Source organism: Hypomesus nipponensis, chromosome 3 (assembly GCF_054491055.1).
Source record: "Hypomesus nipponensis isolate SF chromosome 3, ASM5449105v1, whole genome shotgun sequence".
Classification (NCBI taxonomy): Eukaryota; Metazoa; Chordata; class Actinopteri; order Osmeriformes; family Osmeridae; genus Hypomesus; species Hypomesus nipponensis.
The window spans coordinates 19,215,391-19,234,202 of NC_140363.1; the positions used below are offsets into that span (position 1 = coordinate 19,215,391).

The window sequence follows — 18,812 nt, forward strand, 5'->3', positions numbered from 1 at the left end:
GACAGAGACAGCTCTCACCCAGCCCAGACAGAGACAGCTCTCACCCAGCCCAGACAGAGACAGCTCTCACCCAGCCCAGACAGAGACAGCTCTCACTCAGCCCAGAGAGAGACAGCTCTCACCCAGCCCAGACAGAGACAGCTCTCACCCAGCCCAGACAGAGACAGCTCTCACCCAGCCCAGACAGAGACAGCTCTCACTCAGCCCAGACAGAGACAGCTCTCACTCATCCCAGACAGAGACAGCTCTCACTCAGCCCAGAGAGAGACAGCTCTCACTCAGCCCAGACAGAGACAACTCTTACCCAGCCCAGACAGAGACAGCTCTCACTCAGCCCAGACAGAGACAGCTCTCACTCATCCCAGACAGAGACAGCTCTCACTCAGCCCAGACAGAGACAGCTCTCACTCAGCCCAGAGAGAGACAGCTCTCACCCAGCCCAGACAGAGACAGCTCTCCCAGTCCAGCCCAGACAGAGACAGCTCTCCCAGCCCAGACAGAGACAGCTCTCACTCAGCCCAGACAGAGACAGCTCTCACCCAGCCCAGACAGAAGCACCGTCTCCACGCTGGTCTCCACGCTGGTCTCCACGCTGGTCTCCACGCTGGTCTCCACGCTGGTCTCCACGCTGGTCTCCACGCTGGTCTCCCTCACAGCAGCTGTGCCACATTCAGTCTGCAGTGCGTCACAAGCAGCGAGCTCTAGGCTGTGTTGTTATGTAAAGCTGCTGCTTCCATGCAGTCAGCCCAGGAATGTTACACACATGCTTCCGGAGGGTTCTGCCACTGAGTGACCTGACCTGAATCTACAGGGGTGAAACCTGTGCTGGCTTGATCATAACCTTAGATGATCTCTTTCTGTTTCAAACCTCAAGAGGCTTCAAGCTGTGTCCCATACACCAGACATGTCCCACTCGCTTTATTAAGCACAGATTTCACGTGCCAAAAAAGACGCCCACCCCACATTTGCGAATGGCCCTCCACCCTGGATGGAGTGGAACATGGAGGACTGTGAAGGCCTGAGAATGCTGGAGTTTGTCATTCACTGTTCTAGTTCACCATGGTGACCCCCCCCCCTCCAGCATCATTCACTGTTCTAGTTCACCATGGTGACCCCCCCCCCTCCAGCATCATTCACTGTTCTAGTTCACCATGGTGACCCCCCCCCCTCCAGCATCATTCACTGTTCTAGTTCACCATGGTGACCCCCCCCCCTCCAGCATCATTCACTGTTCTAGTTCACCATGGTGACCCCCCCCCTCCAGCATCATTCACTGTTCTAGTTCACCATGGTGACCCCCCCCCCCCCTCCAGCGTCATGTGCTGTTCTAGTTCACCATGGTAACCCCCCCCCCCCCCCTCCAGCGTCATGTGCTGTTCTAGTTCACCTCGTTCTACCCTGTGTTATGTGTCTCCAGTGAGCTGCTACAGTATCTGGACATGTGTGAGAACGACCCTGTGGCTGTGGCCAGGTGCTTCGTAGACAAGGTGAGACTCACACACACACACCCAGACACACACCTAGACACACACACACACACGTCAGACTGATTAACTTCCGCTTGGATGCGGAAACCTGCTGTATTGATCTGTTCTGGGGTCTCATCAAGCATGTTATGATTTACAGAGCGAGTACTTTGACATCTACACGCAGTACTGCACTAACTACCCCAAGTAAGTGACAGTACAAATGTTGTTCTGAAAACGATTTATTATACCAGAGTTTTACCTGAATGTTTGACTAGTGACACAGCAACAACTATGTAGCGGTAGTCATTTGAAAGGAAATAATTAAACAAAAACCTGTCTTGTATGTCATGAGGTGGTCAGAGATGTGTGTTGGATGATATGTTTGTGTGTGGCCCAGCTCGGTGGCAGCTCTGACAGACTGCATGAGGAGCAAGACCCTGGCCAAGTTCTTCAGGGACAGACAGGTGTGTCTGAAGCTGTCTCTCCCGCTGGGTTCATACCTCCTCAAACCTGTCCAGCGGATCCTCAAGTATCACCTGTTGCTGCAGGTACAGTCCTCCTCAGTCCTGACGTACAGACAGGACTCGTAACAATACTCCCAGACGGTGTTAAACCACCTCATCCTACCCTCAGAGACACCCTAACAAACCCAGTACACACCACATATATCAAGTGTACATCAGCCTCTCTCTCTCACACACACACAGTATAAAACTCTCTCTTTCCATCCCTAATAACCTTAATATCCCTAGTACGGTCAACTGTCAGTGACTGCAGAGTGAGGTGGTTTCCCAGCTAGGAGTCATCTCTCTCTGTGGTGCTGTGTGCAGGAGATCGCCAAGCACTCCGACCCTGAGGAGGACGGCCACGAGGTGGTACAGGAGGCCATCGACACCATGACGGGCGTGGCCTGGTACATCAACGACATGAAGAGGAAACACGAGCACGCCGTCAGGCTGCAGGTACGAGAGGCTGTCAGGCTGCAGGCTGCAGGTACGAGAGGCTGTCAGGCTGCAGGCTGCAGGTACGAGAGGCTGTCAGGCTGCAGGTATGAGAGGCTGTCAGGCTGCAGGTATGAGAGGCTGTCAGGCTGCAGGCTGCAGGTATGAGAGGCCGTCAGGCTGCAGGCTGCAGGTATGAGAGGCTGTCAGGCTGCAGGCTGCAGGTATGAGAGGCCGTCAGGCTGCAGGCTGCAGGTACGAGAGGCTGTCAGGCTGCAGGCTGCAGGTATGAGAGGCCGTCAGGCTGCAGAGGACGGGCTCTGTCTGTCTGTGTTCCTGGTGTTTCTAAAACTGTTTTAGAACTATTTCGGTTATGCATGTCCAACTTTGTTTCTTTTCAAATTAAATCAACCCTCTATGTGTGTATATGCACAACGCAGTCCAACTCTTCAGAAAAATATATTGGCCCAAGCAAATCTATAAACTCTATCGATCAGTCTCGAGTAGTGTCTCCTCTCCTACAGTCCTTCTGCAGTTTAAATGTTGTTAGTTCAGTTTCAGGTCTGGAACACATACAGACCTGGTGTTTTGATCACCTCCCCTGAAGACCAGAGGGTCTTTCAGCAGAGCCTGGGGGCTATGGGGCCCCTCATTCTGGTTGTTCCCTTCAATTTAAGACATTGATTGGTCAGGAGCATTCACTGCTGCTGCCCTGCCTTCCTTGGCTATTGTCTGGCTGCTTGTTTTGCCAACAAGAAACAGCAGTTTTGTGTCAACATCTAGTGGGATAACATTCCCTGAGCATGCATTTTGTGTTGGATAAACACTAATTAAAACACTTGTTTCCAGAACTTGCATAGATATGTCTACATATAGGTTCTAATGTGTGTGTGTTTGTGTGTCCATGTTGGTGTGTGTCCGTGCCGTGTGTGTGTGCCGTGTGTGTGTGTGTGTGTGTGTAGGAGATCCAGTCCCTGCTGATTAGCTGGAAGGGTCCTGACCTCACTACGTACGGGGAGCTGGTGCTGGAGGGGAGCTTCCACGTCCACCGGGCCAAGAACACACGGACCCTCTTCCTGTTCCACAAGATGCTCCTCATCACCAAGAAGAGGGCCGAGCACTACGTCTACAAGAACCACATCTCAGTACGCTGCCCCACACACAGCCCTCACCTGTCCCAGACACAGCCCTCTCCTGCCCCACGCACAGCCCTCTCCTGCCCCAGACACAGCCCTCTCCTGCCCCACGCACAGCCCTCTCCTGCCCCAGACACAGCCCTCTCCTGCCCCAGACACAGCCCTCTCCTGCTCCACGCACAGCCCTCTCCTGCCCCATACACAGCCCTCTCCTGCCCCAGACACAGCTTCTCCACCACCTACACCACCATACAGCCCTGTCCAGGAAGAGTTCTTCAGGGTTGTTGTTGTGTAACTCAGTGTCCTTCTGTCCTGTCCTCCTGTCTCAGTGCTCCACCCTGATGCTGCTGGACAGTGCCAAGGACCCTCTTCTGTTCAGCGTCATCCACTTCAAGTACCCCAAACAACCCCACACCGTGCAGGTAGACACGCCCCAACACCCCTGTGTTCAGCAGGTGATGTGGAACCAGGCAGGGTTTGACGAGTGTGTGTGTGTGTGTGTGTGTGTTAGGCCAAGACTGTGGAGGAGAAGCGCCTCTGGGCTCATCACATCAAGAGGCTCATCTTAGAGAACCACCACACCATTGTGCCTCAGAAGGTAACCAGCAGCTACCATGACAACAACCCCATTTCAACAAAGATTAAATCAGGTTCTTTTAAAATACAATCTTGTAGGAGAAATAATTTTAAACCAAATACCTGTTTGTTTTTCAGGCGAGAGAGGCCATCCTGGAAATTGACTCAATTTGTGAGTATTTTGGCTCAGCTGCAAACTAGCTTTTTTCCAAAACAACTAACAGAAAACGTCCTCATTCATTCTGGTTGGAAATGGTTAAACGCTTTCAAGAAACGTATCTTCCATCCACAATGACTGTTTACTGATTACTGCAAATGCCAAGTTATGGAATAACCTCAATCTTCAGAAAACAGTCTTGCATGACCCAGAGTCTGTTTCCGTGTCTAAGGAACCTGTAATGAGTGTGTGTGTGTGTGTCCAGCTCCGTGGAAGAGTCGCTACAGTCCTGAAGGGCTGAAGAAGGCTGTCTCCTGCCACCCTCCAGAGCTGCCCGCTGGAGCCCGGCCCGGACGCAGGAGATCGGGTAACACACATACGCACACAGAACACACACACACACTGTCTACACTAATGTGTTTTGTAAGGACATTGATTTTATAGGATCTCTATCTTTCTTCACCTTCAGAACCTTCCAAACAGCTTAGAAGGACAACGAAAGGTAAAGAGCCGGTGCTTCTTTTTCCCTAACAACCGACAGCGTCTGGAGTCTGGCTGGCAGATAGCTGCCCCCCCCCCCCCCCCCACACACACACACACACACACACACACTCTGCCTTGCCCCCCTGGTGCTAGTGCATGTGTCATCGCCCCAGTACACTGACAGTACATCCTCTAAAACCCCTGGAAAACCAGATCAAAAGCCAGCACCAGTTCTCTCTCCCTTCCACACACACACACACACACCCTCACACACACACACACACACACACACACACACCCTCACACACACACGCATACACATTCTCCCTTACACACCACACACACACACACACACACACACACCCTCACTCACACACACACACACACACACACCCTCTCTTTTTTGCCTTCATCCATAATGATGTTAATTATGGGCCAAATTAGCGAAGAGCTTTGTCATGCACAGGCTCTTTTCAGGGGTCAGGTTGGCCTTGGCTTCAGATCTGTGGCGGGCCCATGTCATGCATCCTAATGACCAGCCATGAAAAGGAAAACCTCCTCTTCATGTTTATCTTTAATAGCTCCCTCACTAATCAGTTTTGTGACCCTCGAGGTGAAGATGTTATGGTGTCACCCTCTCCATCTTGGACCGGGCTGCTCTCGTCCTGCATGTTGGTCATGTGACCCTGGCAGTCTGAGGCCATGGAAGGGGAACATAACTCCTTGGCTGTATATTGGATTATCCTGCCATAAGGACTTTGTCTCTCAAGATAAACGACCGCCACTAGTACCAGCCCACTTAACCATAGAGATAAGGAATGTAATTATGCATTTGTGTGACATACGCATATTCTAGATAGGCAGCTCTATGGTAAACATTTAAATGTTGCATAGTTCAGTCATAACCAGTGTTTATTCTACTGTATATTGTATCTTTTTTTGCTCTAAAAAATTGTTGACATTTCATTTTCTCTCTCTCTTTATCTCCTCCTTCCATGCAGCCATTTTGAAGGTAAGCTTCGCTGATCCAGGAGGACATTTCAGACCCTGGCAGGGTTTAGTGTTCTGTCCCCTGTGCAGGCAGACACCGGGATGGGGTTATTCAGGTCGTGGTGTTCTGGTGAGACAGGGCTCACACAGGGTGGAATCAGCTTCCCACTTCAGCATGTCCATCTGAAGCTCCCGAGAACAGACACCTCAGCTGAACAGAAGTTCAGCTGGATTGTGTTATTTATTTCTCTTGCTTCTGGTGATGATGTCATATGTTCTCAGTGATGTGAAGCATGCCTGTCTTGTACCATCACAACAACATTCTGCTTTCACGTCGCACCCTTTTCTAAAGAAAACTCTGTTCCAAACCATTCAATGCTTTCACTGCACCCTGTGTATCGCTGGCCGCGCAGTAACCCCCACACCTTTCACGCTTCAGCACTCAGACAGCGCAGGTGATCTCCTGGGGGGCGGGCTCTCCCAGAAGCCCACTGCAGCTGTCACAGCCCTGGGCAGCAGCCCAGGCGAGGCTGAGGATGAGAGGCCAAGTGGGAAGGAAGACACAAAGGAACCAGGCCTGCAGGGGTGGGACTCTGAGAACAGGAGTCCCTCTGGCAGAGACCCCAGAGCAGGCAACTTGCCCTGTGGGAGGGGTCTGGAGAGGGAGCAGGAGGAGGAGAGGGAGCAGGAGGAGGCTCTTCTGGAGGATGACCAGGTAGCTGACTTTGCGAGCTCCATGCTGGCAGCGATCTCCTGCTGGCACTTTAGAGCCAGGGCTTTGCTTTCCGCTCACTTCACAACGGTGAGGCTCTCTCTCTCCCACCCACGGTTTCCTACTTCCTGCTCCATCCCACCTGCTAGCCAATTAGTTCCCTCTCCATCCCACCTGCTAGCCAATCAGCTGCCTCTCCATCTTCCTCTCCCATTCTCCAAACTGATAACTCACTAACATCAGCCTCCGTTTGCTGTGCTAATGGAATGATCGATCCTCACACTGTAATCAGTGCATGGACACAAAACCCTGGCATGGTAATAATCCATCCAATCAGGATCATTTTGTCTGCTGGGAAAGATTTAGTGATCCAGAGACTTCCTTAGAGCTCATCACGGAGGGTCAATCGGTTCCTAGGAGGTTCTTATCCAACTGCATGCCTGTCCTTAACTGACCTGTAAACTAGCTGTCAGGCCTGGTCTTGGTGAAGGGTTAGGGTTATATAGACCATATCTTTCAGCCATGTGGATCTGCATATATTTGGGGAAGGTGAAAAGAAAATGTGTACTATGTATTTATACAATGCAAATGTAGGTAAAGACCTGTGTCAAAAATACACACACATTTCTCATCCTATTAAACTTCAATAATTTAATTTGTTGTTTTGGCAGTTGCACCTGCACTGGAATAATTTGATCAATAGCTAAACAAAAGCAACGACTTCAAAGCTCAATTTGGATGTCAAAAAGGGTTAATTGTAATAGGCCATTGTAATACAGAGTGCGTTGGTCTTTGGTAATCATATTTTCTGAAAGGTTTCCCTTCGGAATATTCTTTTCTAAATGACAGGGTAAGCTTTGTAAAGGTTAATTAATGTGACGTCATGCCCCTAATGTGAAGGTCATCTTCGTGCAAAGAATGTCCGACCAGAGGGCTTTACCAGACACCAGGTGTCTTCAAATGGCAAAATGTTTTCTAAACCAAGAAATGTAGGGTGTCGATCTTCTGGAGGGGGATTTCAAGGTATTATTTGTCTGTGTGTGGCGGGTAGTGACCCTCAGTGTGTCTGCTGTGGTCCTTCCAGGAGGAGGAGGGCAGACAGGGAGCTGAAGAGGAGATGTCCATCCTGGGAGAGCTGGGAGGCCAGGCTGGGGCGGAGGAGGTGCAGGCTGGGGCGGAGGAGGTGCAGGCTGGGGCGGAGGAGGTGCAGGCTGGGGCGGAGGAGGTGCAAGCTGGGACGGAGGAGGTGCAGGCTGGGGCGGAGGAGGTGCAAGCTGAACAGGTACCACCAGTAGGGTAGGACCCAATGGTCTCTGTTGGAGGGGTTAGAGAAGGAACCAAATCCAGATCTGTTTATATGTATATATATACATTTTCATCCGTCATCTCACCTGCATAGGATTCCACTAATCAGAATTATTTTTATTTTTATAACCTTTTTAGTAAATACCGGCTTGCTTTTGTGTCCCTGCTACAAGATGTAGAGCCATGTTATTCTCTTAGTCATCTGAGCCCCTGAACCTGTGTGTGTGTGTGTGTGTGTGTGTGTGTGTGTGTGTGTGTGTGTGTGTGTGTGTGTGTGTGTGTGTGTGTGTGTGTGTGTGTGTGTGTGTGTGTGTGTGTGTGTGTGTGTGTGTGTGTGTGTGTGTGTGTGTGTGTGTGTGTGTGTGTGTGTGCGTGTGTGCTTATCTTGAGTGCTGGAAAGCTGTTGCCTCTGTTAGTGCTAATGTCTAAAAAGTTAACATTCAGATTTTGGAGACTAATAACAGCCTTTTAAAAGATCCAAAATATCCCTGGTGCTCAGTGGGATAGCACGTCTGTACCTACCCCCCCCTCCCTCACAGAGCACCCCCCCTCCCTCACAGAGCACCCCTCCCCCCCCCCTCCCTCACAGAGCACACGTACACCCTGTCTGAACCTGACAGTGGTTGGGGAGGAGTCTGAGATCGCTACAGATTTGAGCCAAAGCACCGAAACGAAAAACACTTTCAAAATTGCTGCATTTTACAGCTGAGGGAACCTTGAGATAGCTATAGTATTATCATAACCAAACGAGCTATCATCAGTCTACAAATGGAAATATCACGGTCAAAGTATGAAGACTCACTTAGCCTGACCCCGTCGCTGACACAGCATCACATGACATGACTGTTAGATCTTATATTAATCTTCATGGAATATACTCATGACCATTACGCACTAAGTCATTTTACAGCTTATCATGCTCACAGGGTTGCACACCTCATTGTACCTGATACTATACCTATATTTACATTCAGGAAAGCTTGACCCTGTAATTTCACCTTCACAGGTGTCTGAAGAAGCTCCGCCCCTTCGCAGCCTCGCTCAGCAGGCCGAGCCTGGAGGACAGGGTAGCAAGGTCAGGTCTCAACGCTCCACCCTGGCTGCCTCGCCTCCCCTGCCTCTAAGGCAGCCTGAAGCTGAACCCCCAGAGAGTCAGGAGGCATCTAGAGAGGACGAGGAAGAGGAAAGCGACTCTTCAGCCCTCCAGCTGGACACCAGCAACAGCAGCACGGTGACAAACGGAGAGCTCTCCGAGGAGGAGGGAGCCGGAACACGCTGCGTCCGCCCCTCCTGTGTGGACCAGGCCAGCGCCGCACGCTGTCCCAGCTGCCCCTCCAGCTCCAGCCTGGCCCCCGAGGACCTGGTCTCCCCAGCCCGCCCCTCACCCCCGCTGGGCAGCAGCAGTGCCCCCTCCCTCAGCACAGACCTCCATGAGAAGTCTGGACCTGGCCTGACGCCAGCTCCTGGAAGAGCCCCTGTTTCCCCGCCGGAGAGGGAACGGCGCTCCACTCTCTCCAAACAGGACCGGCTGCTCATCCACAAGATCAGGAGGTACTACGAACACGCCGAGCACGAGGACGCCAGCTTCAGCATCAAGCGCAGGGAGAGTCTGTCCTACATCCCCCGTGGCCTGGTGAGACACCTGAGCAGCCAGCTGGACAGCCCCCAGGACGCCCTGCCCCCGCAGAGGAACACCTCCACTCACACCCGCCCCACATCCTGGGCTGTGTTTGACCTGCCGGGCCTGGAGGGAGACCGCATGCGCTGCTCACAGAGCATCAGCCGTGCTCCTCCTGGTGTGGAGGAGTTCAGGCCGTCCTCTGAGATGGTCCATGTGTGGCAAGACATGGAACTGGAGGAGAAGGGGACGGAGGATGGGGATGGCCGGCAGACTGAGGAGACGCTGCCCCCTCCTTTTCCCCACCGGCTCCAGAGGAACAACCAGGAGGAGCCTCTGAGGATCCTGGAGGAATCGGACAGAGGCTCAGTCTCAGAGGAAGCCTCTCCGTCCATCGCACCCTCCCCAGTCAGGGAGGACAGCCCTGGGCTGGACCCGTGCCCAGGCAGGCCCCCCTGGACCAGGGAGAGGGTGAGGCTGGCCCGGGCTCCTCTGCCCAGGATCATCAGCCTCCGGTCGGGCGCGGAAGAGGACATGATCCTGCAAGACATGGAGAAGATGAAGAACAAGGTGTTCAAGCTGGCTCGACAGTACAGCCAGCGCATCAAGAACAACAGGCCAGTGGTGAGGCAGAGGAACAGGGAGGTGGAGAGCATGGGCACCTCCAAAAACCTGTCTGCCGTCTACGAGGAGAAGGACCAAAACAGAGACAGGGGTGAGTAGCTTCTCCTGCTTCCTGCTGAGGCCTCCAAAGATGATGTGTGTTCATCCACACAAGCCCAAATCAACAAGTGTCTTTTCCCTTTTCCTGTTTGTCTACATGTGTTGTGCAGGTAAACCTAAGCTGATGCTGTCACTGACCAGCTATGACCAGGTCATCATCCAGGAGCTTCCTTCTCCCAGCCCATCCCAGTCCCTCAGCTCCGGGGCTAGCTCTCGCGTCACGTCCCCCTGCCCGCCCCTAACCACCAGCCCCCAGACCCCGGCGCAGGCCTTCCACTGGCCTGACATCAGCGAGCTGCGCTCCCTCTACACCCCCACCTCCAGGCTGGGTCCTGGGGCTGGGCCCCCCTCCCCGGTCACCCAAAGCTGCCTGGCTCCAGAGGATGCGCGGGAGAGCTGCAGCGAGGGGTTCAGGTCCTCCTGGGGATCCACTGACTGCTCTGAGAGCTGTGAAGGCTCCACGGATTCCCTCAGAGGGACGTCAGACTGCCCTGGCACCAGGCTGGACATGGCCTGTGAGGGAGGGAGTCCTGTGGGGGGACAACAGCCCCAGGACCAGCCCCAACTTTGCAGGTGGAGCTCTGTGGACCACAAGCCACTCCATGAGATGCAGAATCTTCCGGACCCCATGAGAAGCTGTTATGTAGCTGGCCTTCCCAACGAACACAAGGTGATCATAGTAGAGAGGGTTCCTGGGGGAAGAGCAGGAGATGGAGGGGTGCAGGGAGGAGAAGATGGAGGGGTGCAGGGAGGAGAAGATGGAGGTTGTCAAGAGAAGGAGGAGCTTGAGGAGATGGAAGGCCTCCACAGGGCAGCGCTGGACTGCACCAACACGTCCATGTTGACTTCAGGGAGGAAGACACAGAACCGTCTGGTGAAGAACTTACGAGAGAGGTTCCAGAGTTTAAACTCCTAACAGTCACAGGGAAATCACTCAGAGAAGTATGTAAGACCATGCAGAGACATAAGACTACCAGTAAATACTGTTGGTGTTTTCAGAATTTCAGATTATCATTTTCATATTCTTCAGTGAGTGTATGCCAATGTAGTCAACACTTGTGGGATGTGCTGTGTTTATGTCACCACTAGTAACAAGGGATATAACTAGTAACAACAGCAACAACAAAACAATCTAGGGATATGGTCAATGACCGGCCCAACAAAGCTGTTTCTTTGTAAAAGTTGTAAATACAATGCTTGTACATGTTCACTATTGATATGAAACGGTTAACTATCGTTGAACATTTGAATGGAAACTGTTTGTTTCTTGCTTGTAAGAAGTCATTAGAGTAGAGAGCAGTAGATAACAAGTAGTCCAGATAAGACACATAATATAAACCACTTTAGGCAAATGAACTGTGTACAAACAGTTGATCGAAGTTTGGAACAAAGATCGTAGCTTATTGAGAGTCTAGAGTCTTCAACACAAAACGGTTCCACAGGATTAGCAAGCACTGCTCATTGACCTATGACCAAAGAGTGTTGTTCTCCGAATTGAGTGGTGTTTGGTTGGTGAACTGCAATACCCCAGAGCTATTCTACTACTGCAGTAGGATACCCAGAGCTATTCTACTTAACTTGAGTACATAGTCACTACTCAAGACTCCTCACTGGAACTTCACCTTCATTTTGTCTGTTTGGTGTTATTTATATAATTGCTGTGTTTGACTGAGGTCATTTGTCTTCATTTAGAAACCGACCAATCTTGTTCCCCTTGTTTTCTATTCCAGAGAAAGAAATATAGTTTTCATGCTTGAAATAGCTTATATTTCTAATTAAAAGCATGATATTTTTAAAACAAATTCGTGTTGTGTCTCTTGGATGAATTTGACTAAAGACTCATTTAAATCTATGTTTGTATGTCAGAGGTATGTAGGTCTGGCTGGCTGGTACCGGATGTATTACAAAGAAAGGAACTCAGACATAATGTGCAGAGAACTTGCAGCTAGAGTTTTTAACTAGCCTAGTTGTTTGTCCTTTTTGTCCTTTTGAGGTCAGTGTCTGAATTTTCACTATGGAAAAAAAAACACAATTTGGGTTGTGATTTAATACGGCATTAAAGCATGTTCCATTCCATGTTTGAACGGCAGGGAACGGTGGTTTAGACTGTAGTCGTTGTAGATGTGAATTTAGCTAATCTAACACATTATGCTTTTGGGATTTTTCAGAAAAAAAACTGTTGCCCCACCCTTGGGGTTACGGTTTATGAACAGCTATTGGAAAGCGAGGAGACAAGCTCGCCACGCGCCGTGCGCTCTTCAGTCACATTCATGTTTAGATGCTGCGCGTGCAGACTCCAGCGCGCAGAAACTGGAACCAAATGCAGGGACGCAGCCGTTTGTCCTGCAATTATTTAATCATTTTTTGAGATTGCCGTGTTGTGTCTACTCAACCGTTAAAGTCATTTTAATTTACCGAGAATGGGTTGCGCAATATCTGGTCTGCCGCCGAAAACCCCGTGTGAGACGAAGCAGGATGGTGCAGACACGCGCCTCCGCGAAGACCAGGTCCAGATGATCAAGGACTCGTGGAAAGTTATTCAGGATGACATCGCCAAAGTTGGAATTATTATGTTTGTAAGGTAAGGGGAGGTACAAAACGGTTAATATTGTTTTCACAATTCGTCTTGTATTAATGTCGAATTTATATTCACTCAACTTGCATTCAAAACGAAATCAGATGGGCATTAACGGAAGTTTAAAAAATACCGCCCCGTATTTCAGTGTTGAGATCATACTACACCGACATATAAGCTAAGAGCAGGAAAGAGCGTGCCGTGCACAGTGAAACCGACAGCGCAACAACCTCTGCCGTGCAAGGCACGATTTAACAGAAGGCCTGTGGGCAGTAGTTATATATGGAACCTTATCGAATTTACAAATATTTTAGAACGTCTTAGTCGCAAACAAACACACATGAGATAGACTATAGGCCTATATATAATAAATATATATATATATATATATATATATATATATATATATATATATATATATATATATATATATATATATATATATATATATATATATATATAGGCTGTATATGTACATATAGCCTCTCTATGTATCTATATAGTATATATATGTTGTTGTTTTTTACCGCCCTCCTTCATAACTTGTAACCTTGGCAGTCCATTTGCTGTTTCTCAAGTCTTTCTGTGCCACTCAGTCATTGTGAACGTCTCAACCAGGGGAGGGGCCTGCTTGAGTTAACAGGATTATGACCCAGTGCCTAACATCTCCTCCTAACCAGGCAGCTGAAGACAGTCATATTCCTCCCGTTGGCCTGCTCCTTCCATGCTGTAGCCTCAGGTTCTTCATTAAAAGACTGGAGATGGATGGGTCCTCTCTCTCATCACCCCACATCTCATCTCCACATTTATGTAACTCACCAGGCCCCTCCCCTGCTTCAGCAGCTAGTGACCAGCGAACATGATCAGCAGGAATCAGAACAGTCAACCTTTGAAGCACATTTGAGGTTGCAGACCTAGCGTCACGATAAACAACAACACTAGTGTTAGCAAGCTTAAACGTGCTTCGAAGTCCAACCTCATTAGCACCAAACCATGACCACATCTAGGCCTACATGGTCGTGGTTTGATGCTAATGAAGTTGGACGTGTAGTTGGTGGTGGAGGGGGAGGAGGAGAGAGGACACCAGGCATAGCAGATTGCTGTGGGGCCAATCCGGGCATCCCTGGGGAAGATCCAGACAGCCGAGGAGATTGACCTTAGTGTGCTAGCCCTGTAGCATGCTAGCCCCCCTAGAGTGTTAGCTTCATGGCATACTAGCCCTGTAGCATGCTAGCCCCCTAGAGTGTTAGCTTCATAGCATACTAGCCCTGTAGCATGCTAGCCCTGTAGTTTTTTTGCCCATGCAGTAGTGTGTTAACCCCATTGTGTGCTTGCCTAATTGCGTGTTATCCCAGTAGCGTGCTATCTCTGTAGCGTGTTAGCACCCTAACCAAAGGCGGCTCCTCGTGTTCTTGGCCCTCGGCACCCCAGACCGCCAAACATATAATAAATGTACTGCCAAGAGATGTATTGTTGTAACTGACCTTAAGTTAAAAAAAATTTTTTAAAGGATGTGTTTTTCCATTTTGAGAACTGTAAACACGTCTTAACAGAAGCTGAAGGGGGTAGTTCTGTGGTGAGACTTACAGGACTGCGGGTGAGAACAGGGCCCCCTGCGGAGACTCTTTCTCCCTCTCGTTTAATGTTTGTTTGTTTACTGTGGGGCGCGAGAGACCCCAGACAAATCCCCTGTGCTCCGGCAGTCAGTGAGGCGAGGTGGGGGAACACACCAAACCCCTGAGCGTTAGACAGCCTGGCTCCTCTCATCCATCCCATTCACCCAAAAATGGGACTTCTTCAGAAAGTCCATTTGTAATCCATCCCAGCGGACGTGGTGAGGAGGTCGTCAAGGATTTTTACTCCAGAAAAGGGATTCCGACTAAGGACTGGCATGTTTTTGCTTGCTGTGTTCATGAAATCTTCTTGCGGCGGCTATTGTTTTGCTTAATCTTTATGGAACATTGAAGGATACATTCAGAGTGCGAATTATACAAGAATGATATATAAATGTATTGTCCACCCAACCTGTTGTTTTTACCTCGTTTTAAAATTTTGCAGGCCTTGTTACAGAGTCCTTACAAACTAGCCACAATCTCAACAATCTCTCCCCGGACATCATAAACATCCTTTTTGGAGATATTGAAGTGTTTTGTGGTGTGGTGTGCCTGTAGGAAGGACCGTCCCTGCCTGTGGTCTTGACTACGGTTGATTGAGTTTGTCCCTATTGTCTTGGTGACAGGTTGTTTGAGACCCATCCTGAATGCAAGGACGTCTTCTTCCTGTTCAGAGACGTGGAGGACCTGGAGAGGCTGAGGACCAGCAAGGAACTAAGAGCTCACGGGCTCCGGTGAGCCATCCAGCCCTCTGTCTCTCTCTCTCTCTCTCTGTCTCTCTCTCTCTGTCTGTCTCTCTCTCTCTCTCTCTCTCTCTCTCTCTCTCTCTCTCTCTCTCTCTCTCTCTCTCTCTCTCTCTGTCTGTCTGTCTGTTTCTCTGTCTATCTCTCTCTCACTCACTCTCTCTCACTCGTATAGTCTCTCCAGCCTTCCCCGCCTCTCTCTCTCTCACACATCTACATTCTTTGAGAGCAATGCTATTACTTTCTCAATGTCACACTCCATGTATCTAGTGTGAAAAACTGAATATCCAGAAAATGACCTGTCTATCATTGATTGTATGAAGGCCTGAGTGCCTCATGGCAAAACAACTCTGTTGTTGCTGTGGCCATGAAGTCTGGGTTCCCCTCCAACCAGAGGCCAGCACCCTCCCTGTTCAGACAGACAGACAGGCAGACAGACAGGCAGACAGGCAGACAGACAGACAGACAGACAGACAGGCAGACAGACAGACAGACAGACAGACAGACAGACAGACAGACAGGCAGACAGACAGACAGGCAGACAGGCAGACAGACAGGCAGCAGAAGGAAACCTTGGATGAACCACATCGGGGTTCCTGTTCTCACGGACTGCGTGGTCGAGAGCGAGGGCAGCACTTTCACCTTTTGTCCGTTCTCATCATCATACCCCAAACTGGCACAGAAACCCTCTTCAGCATGGCAGTGGCCTGAAAACAATGGAACTGTGTCCTCTTTTGAGGGTTAACAGCCTGGCAGCATGGATGAGAGAGAGAAAATAAACACAGTATACTGCAGCTTGTTAAGGGCCTTCTTGTTGAACGTGTAACTCTTCACAACATTTATTCATTTACATAATTACAAAACTACTTGTTGAAATATTATCAATATTCCCATTACAATTTAAATAGTGTCAATAACAAGGCTGCAAGCGTTGAGACATTGTCAGATTAACATCCAGCCAGTGTGTTAATATTCTGATTCGTTGCTGAATGTCTCTCTGCCTCCCTGGTCTCAGGACTGTCAGGTAGCTTGATAAAGCAGTCGTCTCCTGTCTGCCCCGAGCCTGTCTCTGTGGACTTGATGACAACCCATGTTTTAATGTACCGCACGTTGGTCAACAATAGTTGTATTAAATAGTGCTTCGAATACTAAAGGTATTGTGAGCAGGCCAAAGCTGCTCACGCTGTGCTTCCTGTGTGTCCCAGAGTGATGTCCTTCATAGAGAAGAGCGTAGCCAGGCTGGACCAGCAGGAGAGGCTGGATCTCCTGGCGGTGGAGCTGGGGAGGAGCCACTACCGCTACAACGCCCCGCCCAAATACTACAGCGTAAGACTGCCTGACTCCCTTCCTGTCGGGAGACTGCACCCAGGCCACCTGTCTCTATCCAGGATCAACACTGCTCTGATTTAGGATTCAGGCTTCAGTTTGATTTACATTTGTTGATGATAACCAGTCGACGCACACTTTCATGGTTTAATAATGCCTGGGTTCTAGATGATCTCATGTACTCTGCGGAGAGGAGTGGAGGATTTGACAGTTACAGTATATTGGTTAGTCTATTGGATTACCCCTGAAGAGCCACAAAGCCTCTGAACACTGTCACAAACAATATTCTTTTGTCTGTTAATTGAGCACAGTATAATCCTGGACCCTTTGCATGATGTCTTCCAGTATGTTGGGACAGAATTCATCTGTGCCGTCCAGCCCATCCTCAAAGACAGATGGACACCAGAGTTGGAGGAAGCATGGAAGGTCAAATTCAATATTTTTTACGTGAAGCCCCCTAACATGCCTGCTTCTGGGTGATCACATCATTCACCAGCAGTGACTGAAAACATCCATGAATTGTTTCCATGTGTTAATGCATAAGACCAAGAGAGCAGAGGCTGATTGGAATTTACACCTTAATGAACCAGGGAAGAGCATATTGTAGAAGGTAGAGCAAGGCTCTGTCACATTACGCTCCCTCAGTTGTTCATGTTAACAAAGCTGAGCCAGTATTTACATCAGAAAAACTGAGACGTTTATCACTCGTAATAAGAACTTGTGACGGAAATGGTTGAGCACACTGCTCTCTAGTGGACTGACATAGAACTACAACTATGACTGGTCTTCACACATACACCCTGACCCTGAGCTGTGTTTGCGGTCTCCAGACTCTGTTCCTGTACCTGACCAGGCTGATGAGGCAGGGATACCTGCAGGAGGAGAAGCTCACACAGCACCCCCCTGCAGCCTCTCCGAAGGACAGGCCAGAGAGGAACAAGCCTGTCCTATGAAAGCACCTGCGGCTCCAGACGCCAGACCTGCAGACACAGACAGCACAGACCTGCAGACACAGACCTGGGCTGTGTACATACTGTATTTACTGATGACTTCATTTTCTACGTTTCTCGTGTCATCAAACATTCAGTGAATAACCGGAGGAGACCCATGTGTTTAGTATTATTCAAAGATCCTTTAATTCAGTTAAGAGTCATTCTAACCAAGCACGTTCTCGAACGACATCTTCTGGTACGTTGAGATGAGAGTAACACAGAACGTCAGATGGATGTAGTCGGTGGCCTTTCCTGTCTACCCAGGAGAGTCACATGACCAGCTTTAGAACCCTACAAGGAAAATCAGAACTGACAAAAACTAGCAAAACACATATGTCTCTGTCTACAGAAGTCAAATATGCCTTTCAGTCAGTAAACTACATTTATTTCCAGGCTTCTACATCCTGTGTGACACAAGATCAACTAAATAACATTTCCAACCTTTCTGTGTTCAAACTGCTGCTTAGCCTGTGGCTGTGCAGTCATTGGTCTATATTAGAACTCTTAAACCACGTGAGCAGGGTTCGAATTACGGGGGGCTTGACCCCCCCTAATTAAGACTTGGACCCCCCCCCCATAAGAGGTAAAAACAACAGGTTGGGGGGGTTGATACATTTATATGTGATGTAATATATCGTTCTTACCTGTAATCGTAAATATTAATTTACGCCCAAGAGAAGAAGTTGACCTCCCAGATTATCTTCCTGAGTTCAACAAGCGTTTGGAGGAGAGAGACCATATTTGTGAAACTATGTGAAGTCCCACATCTCACACGACCACAATGTAACTTTTAAATTAAAATAAACAATTTTTAAAATGAGCAAAAAAAAGTTAAACATTTTAAAAACTGAGCAGTTGTCCATTCTCAACTCAGTTTCTTTCATGGTTGGCGATGTTTGCTTTAAACAATTGGCTCATATGTCTCGCACACTTAAAATGTGTTTTCATAATCTTCCCTTTTTATTGGACAGTTAGAGAAGGGAAGCATGAAAGGATATTGCAGCCGGATTCCAACTGACCACCGGTTGCAAGGTGCACCGCACGTAGCTTCCAACTAGATGAGCTAAATGCTGTGATTCAGTTTGTATTCCAATCTGGCCAAGGATCTTCTTACAGCTCAATTTTTGCTCTTGGACCTAATAAGTTAAACTGATAGAAGGTACATTTCTCTTGGTTGAGCCGTTCCTGGTTATGACAGTTGGGAGAGGGGATCTGGGCAGTCAGGGATCTGGGCGGTTGGGGATCTGGGCAGTCGGGGATCTGGGCGGTCGGGGATCTGGGCGGTCGGGGATCTGGGCAGTCGGGGATCTGGGCAGTCGGGGATCTGGACAGTCGGGGATCTGGACAGTCGGGCAGTGCCCTGCGGTTACAGGGGTGAACCCAGGTTTAGGCTCTTGTTCTCAGCCAACTACACCACGAGGTCCCATTACGTAGGCCAAAAGAAGCAGTGTGT

At 49.4% G+C, this 18,812-nt stretch overlaps 2 protein-coding genes across 2 annotated transcripts in view; both read left to right on the forward strand.

The window, feature by feature from the left end:
• The window catches only part of LOC146300231 (pleckstrin homology domain-containing family G member 3-like), a 31,191-nt gene extending 19,279 nt beyond the window's left edge, over window positions 1–11,912 (forward strand). Inside the window, exons 5-18 of the mRNA XM_084681790.1 lie at window positions 1,418–1,487; window positions 1,627–1,673; window positions 1,867–2,017; window positions 2,300–2,431; window positions 3,373–3,555; window positions 3,876–3,968; window positions 4,058–4,144; window positions 4,261–4,294; window positions 4,545–4,646; window positions 4,749–4,792; window positions 6,192–6,554; window positions 7,549–7,746; window positions 8,776–10,102; window positions 10,221–11,912. Coding sequence (XP_084537916.1) covers window positions 1,418–1,487; window positions 1,627–1,673; window positions 1,867–2,017; window positions 2,300–2,431; window positions 3,373–3,555; window positions 3,876–3,968; window positions 4,058–4,144; window positions 4,261–4,294; window positions 4,545–4,646; window positions 4,749–4,792; window positions 6,192–6,554; window positions 7,549–7,746; window positions 8,776–10,102; window positions 10,221–11,026 — 3,637 coding nt within the window. The 3' untranslated portion in view covers window positions 11,027–11,912. The remainder of the gene's footprint in view (window positions 1–1,417; window positions 1,488–1,626; window positions 1,674–1,866; window positions 2,018–2,299; window positions 2,432–3,372; window positions 3,556–3,875; window positions 3,969–4,057; window positions 4,145–4,260; window positions 4,295–4,544; window positions 4,647–4,748; window positions 4,793–6,191; window positions 6,555–7,548; window positions 7,747–8,775; window positions 10,103–10,220) is intronic.
• A 556-nt stretch (window positions 11,913–12,468) lies between these two features.
• xgb (x globin) lies at window positions 12,469–18,597 on the forward strand. The gene is made up of 5 exons (XM_084681801.1): window positions 12,469–12,691; window positions 14,925–15,032; window positions 16,247–16,367; window positions 16,713–16,793; window positions 17,198–18,597. Exons 1-5 carry the CDS (start codon window positions 12,531–12,533, stop codon window positions 17,318–17,320), a joined length of 594 nt encoding a protein of 197 aa, XP_084537927.1. The 5' UTR covers window positions 12,469–12,530; the 3' UTR covers window positions 17,321–18,597.
• The last annotated feature ends 215 nt before the right edge of the window (window positions 18,598–18,812 follow it).